This window comes from Rhagoletis pomonella, unplaced genomic scaffold, assembly GCF_013731165.1.
Source record: "Rhagoletis pomonella isolate Grant_MI unplaced genomic scaffold, Rhpom_1.0 Rhpom_scaffold_09121, whole genome shotgun sequence".
Lineage (NCBI taxonomy): Eukaryota > Metazoa > Arthropoda > Insecta > Diptera > Tephritidae > Rhagoletis > Rhagoletis pomonella.
The window spans coordinates 1-6,309 of record NW_023467648.1 but is presented as its reverse complement, the minus strand read 5'-3'; the positions used below and the strand labels follow the sequence as shown (position 1 = coordinate 6,309).

Sequence of the window (6,309 nt, the reverse complement as noted above, 5' to 3'; positions counted from 1 at the left end):
TCATTCTCCCTAGTTATATTTAGATCTCTTTCGTGCTGCCATACCGAAGAAAAGTTAGGCATTAAATTCAAAATTTCTTTCCAATAAATTGAAACCAAGTTGTCCTGAACGGCAACACAGTTATATGATATAGCATATAAGTTTAAAAGTTGTCAAAAATTATAACGTTAAGGGCCGATTACTCAATGTCTGGTTTAACACTAATCTGCGGTTAAACATAGTTATCAACGTTACAGACTCCCTGTTGTATGCATGGAGTCGAAGACGTCGATAACGCTGTTTAACCGCAGATTAGTGTTAAACCAGACATTGAGTAACCGGCCCTAAGGTGTTCACTTGTCCACAGACCTTGAAAAGTAGAGAAAATTGAGGGAGCTAAGTAACAGTTCGCTTTAAGGGGAAGATGCAAATTTGTATTGGAAAAATTTTAGCTTACAACAATTTGCAGTAGAAAAACGGTTGATGGCATGTTTCCTGATGCGATTCACGCTAATAAAGGAATTGTTTGTTGGGCTTTTATAGGCATTACAATTTTTAATTAATTGTTAATTAACTTAAATTAATAAGATTTTTTAATAACATTTTTTATTAACTAAAGATAACATCAATTCCCTTCGTTCTAACTCGGTTGACAAATATCTTATATTATTGTTGTTTTTCCATTACATTTTCCATTTAAAATGGCCTCAAACTCAATAATAAATTACCAGTCTCAAACTAAATAAATTTGAAAATTACTTTCCAAATGACCTTTTATAAAACGGACGATATAAGTGCATTTGGCTTATTTTTTAGTACAAAAAATATAATTATAATAATAGGTTGGCGCTTACATATATTTTAGTGTTTGGCCGAGCTTCTGCTCTGATTTGTGGACCGTTTACGCCGACTCCGAATGACGATTGTATATTTATGAGAAGCTGTTTTTCATGGCAAAACCGCCATTATCAAAAATGCAACCGCCAAGCACCTAGGCCCGCTAAGGACCCCTTAGAAAAATGGGCAAAAATCACAATTTTCACTTGCGTTTTTGCCGATTTTAAACAAACGAAGGCACTGACTCGATCAAAACGCAGGAAACACTTGGAATTGTAATAAAATGTATAGTTTAATTGCTAAAGTTTATATTAGCCTTAATAAAAACAATATTACAACAATGTAACAAAATCAAAAACCGATATGAATTTTCAGCTAGTACTTACGTATTTACGTTGAACTGTCAAATTACCGAATGAAGAAGAGGTGGGTAGTTAACCCAACGAGCAATTGTCCACAATATTTTTGCGAAGAACTACTACGAGTTATGTGCAAAAATACTGTGGATTACGTAAAGGGTTTCGGCCCCCTCTCTTTCGCAACACAGAAAGGAGAATTCCACTTAGGAAGGTTTATAATTCCTAAGCGCGGCCGAAGCCCGCCTACGCAGAAAGTAGTTATGTGCAAAAATACCGTGGATAGCGGAGGGGGTTTCGCCCCCCTTTATTTCGTAACACAGAAAGGAAATTTTCACTTACGCAGAAAGATCTTCCCAAAAATGCTGTGGATAATTGCTCGTTGGGTTAACCACCCGCCACTTCTTCATTCGGTCATTTGACAGTTCAACGTAAATAACTATTATCTGCAAATACGTATCATATCAGTGCTTTCATTTGCTTAAAACCGGCGAAAATGCAAATTAAAGTTGTAGTTTTTGGCCATTTTTCTAATTGGTCCCTAGACCTACAAGAAGCTTAGGTGATCGGGGGTGGCTTTTTGTCAGTGGCGCTTCATGACCACTCCAGAAAGGGGGTCCGAGGTGACTCAGCCCTTCCCCTTCTGCCCACCGCCCTTATTGGAAAGTTTCCCTGGAGGGGGTTTGCCATTGCCCGCTGAGGGGCGACCGCTGTTAAGAAAAAACCTTTTTTCTACATTCTTTGCGATTCTGCTATGACCAGGCTGAAATAAGACAAATAAACGGCTTATGAATCCCCTAACTAATTCAATGACCATTTTTATTAGCTGATATGGCAGCACTGGAATGCCATATTGCATAAACAGAAATCAGCTGTTTACCAAGGGTTTACAACGCGCGAAGGAAGTGGAAAATGCACGTTTACAAAGCATACCGGTGCAAATTCGATTGGATTTTGTATTGAAATCAGATTAAGTACAACTATAAAGAGTGAGATCCTGGCGTCAAAGAAAAAAAAAAAGAAATTAGATTAGCTTAAAAAATAAAAATGGTGCATTTACCTACATTCATAGCAAGGCATTTATTAACAACTGCAAAATATTACACCTTTCGACGTAGCATTTCTGCGCTATACATAACCGGAGACAAGGCAAAAAAGAATTATGCTCCTCTTCAGCCATACATGGATTTCGAAGGAACGCTTAACAGTTTAGCTTCCCTGGAGGATAGTATAAAAGCTCGAGGATTGCAAATAAACCTCAATGAAATAAAGGCAAAATATGAAAAATTTAATAGCTTGCAGAGTCAAATAAAGCAAGCAGAGGCTGAGCGAGATTCAGTGTCCAATAAACTAAGAGAGATTACTAAAGTGAGTTCCGTTGTAGTTTTATTTTTACACCAAATATTTACCTTTCATTCCTTTCAGGCGGGTGCTGCAACAAAAGATGAAATCGAGAAGCTAAAACAGAGTGGCGTGGAACTCAGAAATCATTTAAAAACACTTAAAACACAAAGCTACCCCATTGAAGAAGACTTCGTACACTCATTCTTAAGTTTGCCGAATACTTTGCATCCGGAATGTCCCCAAAACAATTTTGAAAAATTGCTTTACCGCAGCCCTACAGCTCGTTGTGAGCAGCAACAGCCCACACATTTGGCTAAAAAAGACTTGATACGTTTTATAAAAAATGATCGCTATTACCTGCTAGGGACACCGGCGGAATTCGATGTATACAGCATGCAAGCTTTAACCAATTACTTTGTAGAGAAAGGTGGTTTCATGCAAATGTCAAATCCGGACTTTGTACGCCTGGTACTACTGGAAGCAAGTGCAACACCACTAGAGCACTACCACTTAGTACAAGAGGAGGATAAACCGAGCGAAATTAATCGCGCATATCTTACAGGTGGCGCAACATTTGAAGGATTCCTAGGAGCCTTTGCACGTTTAGTGGTTTATCCTACGTCTTTGCCATTACCGTGCGTAGCGGCTGGTAGAAGTTACGAAATTGTGCCCAATACCAGCGGATTACCGGATAGCCTTTTTACTGCCACACAATCAAATGCTGTACAAACGTTTGTAGCTACACGAACAGCTGAGGAAGCTTATGAGCAGATGGAGAAGATATTAAATTTAGCTGTAGATTTTTACAAAGAACTTCGTATCCATTTCCGCATAACTTATGCAGACGCCAGTACGTTGACGAACGCAGAATGTTTACGTGCTAATATTGAAATGTATTCGCCAGCAGAACAGCGTTACATTTGTGTTGGACGAGTTAGCAATTATAGTGACTATGTTTCCAAGCGGATAATGTTTTGCATTCGTGGAAAAAATAACTACGCTTTTCCACATTTGGTTGGTGGCCCGGTGCTGTATACCACCCGCTTAATAGCTCTGCTGATAGAAAATGGACTGAAATTGGAAGACTGTAAGCTACTCGGTGATCGAGAAGTTCGAGATGAAGAAGGTGCTGCCGGCTTAAATGAGTTTAAAGATTTATTCAAATAAAATAACTTTAAATTTAATATGAAGATAGTTTGAAATTTTTGCGCTGTCGTACTAATTTCTGCACAAATTTATCTAACAAATGAACTATTCACACAGTCTTCCTCGTAGCAGCAGCAGCAGGTTCTGGCTAAAAATGGCAAAACCAACAGTCTTTTAAAAAGTATACCAGAACTTCGAAAAAATTTAAACAATTTTCCATGCAATTCTATTTATTGAATTTTTTGTTCGAACAGATACTTTTAAAATACATGACCATTCTTTTAAATTAAATTATCTCGTAACTTTTTTTTTGTTATTAGGAAAAAAATAAATACCACTTATAAATATTAAAGACTTCCTTTTACAGATCCTAATCTTTCAGTAAGCTACATACATATGTTTGTGTATTAATAACTATTTTTTCTTGTGGACTTTATTCTAACAGGCGCACATCGCACATGAGAAGCCTGTGGCATGCACCTACACCCTCTCGCCTTTGATTATCTAACAATTCTGCAGGGCTAGCTGCTGTAATGATTTTATGTTGTATAAAAGTATATTTATAAGCTAAAGAAAATGCAGAACAAATGCAATTGAAAAACACCTACCGCTGAATATTTATCGGAGAACCTCAATTTTACTATATTTGTTTATAAGTTTAAAGATAATTTGAGATCTCTTAATCCTTACATTGTCCATTCCTTATTTATCGAATTACTTTTGTAAGCTGCGTATAGTAGTAAATTGGAGCTTTCAAAATTTTTTATTGTTCGGCCGAGCTTCTCCTCCGATTTATGGCGTACACCTTGATGTCACACGGAGGAGAGGGAACTTAAGTTTTCGCCGACTCCGAACGGCGACTTTATTTCTATGAAAATCCCTTTTTCATGGCAGAACTAACTCCATTCTGTAGGTTTGGCATTACCTATCGAGGGTTGACCGCTATTAGAAAACTTTCTTTTCATTTGCTGCGTGTGGTCAGAGTATTTTGTTACGCATTACTCATAAGTTAAGTTACACTTTCTAAAGAATAAATTACAATTTCCAGCATATTGTAATAAAATAAATCCTATATTTGTAGTTCCTAACCAATTTTCCAATAAGTTAATAGTTATCCTCATCGTAGCCATAGTAGTCGTCCTCTTCACCATCGTTTAGCATATCCTTTAGTGAGGAATATTCCCGCTCTGGTTCTGGTTCAGGTTCAGCCTCAACATCAGCGTCAGCATCAGGATCGTCAACAAATTCGTCCAAATCGTCTGCAGCAAGGAAAACACCGTAATTTAATATTCATAACATCAATTGTTTTTGATAATTTAAAATCGAAATAAAAATAAAAACCATTACCATTTTCCACCACAACCGGCTCCTGCTTCGTAGGCGTAGCAGCTTCCTCTGCCACTGGCAGGCCCATTTCCAGTTTAGGCACTTTAGGTGCTGGTCCACCGATTGTATAAGCTGGCTTGGCGCGACTGTAAGTAAATTATAAAATTACTTAAATATGCACCTTTACCACATATAAAAAAAAAATCCATTAGTCAGATGTGTATGTATGTACCCATTCTTCGGCTTTATCGGCCCTGTTTCCACAATAATTGGAACATTTTTCATATCCATTGCCTCGGATGTGTCACCCTCTGCCGTTGTTGTACTGCTGCCAACACCTGCACCGCCCTCAGTCAGGGTACGTAAAATATCATAGTTAATTTTGCTTGAGATCTTTTTCTCTTGCAGCATCTTCTCAATCGCTTCGCCAGCGGTGTTCGAGGGACCGATAGCCTTTCGACGTGGGCGACGTTTCTTCTTTTCCGGTTTACCTTCTTCGCGTTCTTTGGCCAGACGCTCCTCTTTCTCACGCATTTCCTTCAGATATTCGGCATTCAACGCATTCCACATATTGTTTTTGTACTCGGCCTCTTCATGTGTTAGAATGTAATTGTTGATTTCTTCATCGTCCAAGCCTTCTAAATCTAGATCTTCAATGTCGTCGTTTTCTTTGACCTTTTCCGCTTCTTGCAATTCGCTCGCAGCTGGGCGGCACATAGATTCGATGTCTGGTTTTAGTCCATGTATGACTATTTTTTTCGCTTTTTTGTGGCACTATAACTTCAGGTGTGTCGGCTAGACATTCCTTGATTGCCTCAAGATTGGATTCTTCAATGAAATTTGCCGATTCAACATCTTCATAATCGACATCCGGGGCGACATCTCCTACACCACCAGTGAGCCGCTTGATTGTGTTCTTTTGCATGCGTTTTACATCTTTTTCGAGATGGGTGTCTATTTCCTTTTGCAAATTGGACAGCTCGTGTTCGCCGATCTGTGGGAAAATGGTAAAAAAAAAAACTAGTATTAGTATTACTTAAATGCGGAGTTCTTAATGCCTACTACATATGTATGTACATAGTTGGATAACTATGCATGAAGAGATTTCCATGCGATTGCAATTACTGAATTGTTTGTTATTTTCATTTACTAATTAAAAGTCACCACATACATATGTATGTACATATATCGGCTGCATTTTTATTAATGCAACAACCTAATTAAAACTAATCTTTTTTTAAAAAAAAAGGTATGAAAAAATAAAAATGTTACTATCGCCCAACGTGGGGCTCGAACCCACGACCCTGAGATTAAGAGTCTC

General features: G+C 37.9%; 1 protein-coding gene and 1 pseudogene across 1 annotated transcript; one reads left to right on the top strand and one right to left on the bottom strand.

The window, feature by feature from the left end:
- Window positions 1–2,067: 2,067 nt before the first annotated feature.
- LOC118756179 (serine--tRNA synthetase-like protein Slimp) lies at window positions 2,068–3,905 on the top strand. The gene is made up of 2 exons (XM_036490959.1): window positions 2,068–2,540; window positions 2,598–3,905. Exons 1-2 carry the CDS (start codon window positions 2,220–2,222, stop codon window positions 3,681–3,683), a joined length of 1,407 nt encoding a protein of 468 aa, XP_036346852.1. The 5' UTR covers window positions 2,068–2,219; the 3' UTR covers window positions 3,684–3,905.
- Window positions 3,906–3,940: 35 nt separating this feature from the next.
- Window positions 3,941–6,008, bottom strand: LOC118756181 (annotated as a pseudogene).
- Between the last annotated feature and the right edge of the window lie 301 nt (window positions 6,009–6,309).

What these genes read in the sequence shown, in the direction of transcription:
- LOC118756179 (XM_036490959.1), top strand. Translation starts at nt 2,220, where the DNA reads ATGGTGCATTTACCTACATTCATAGCAAGGCATTTATTAACAACTGCA. An exon ending in AACTAAGAGAGATTACTAAA is followed by an intron (nt 2,541 to 2,597) that starts GTGAGTTCCGTT and finishes CATTCCTTTCAG; the next exon opens with GCGGGTGCTGCAACAAAAGA.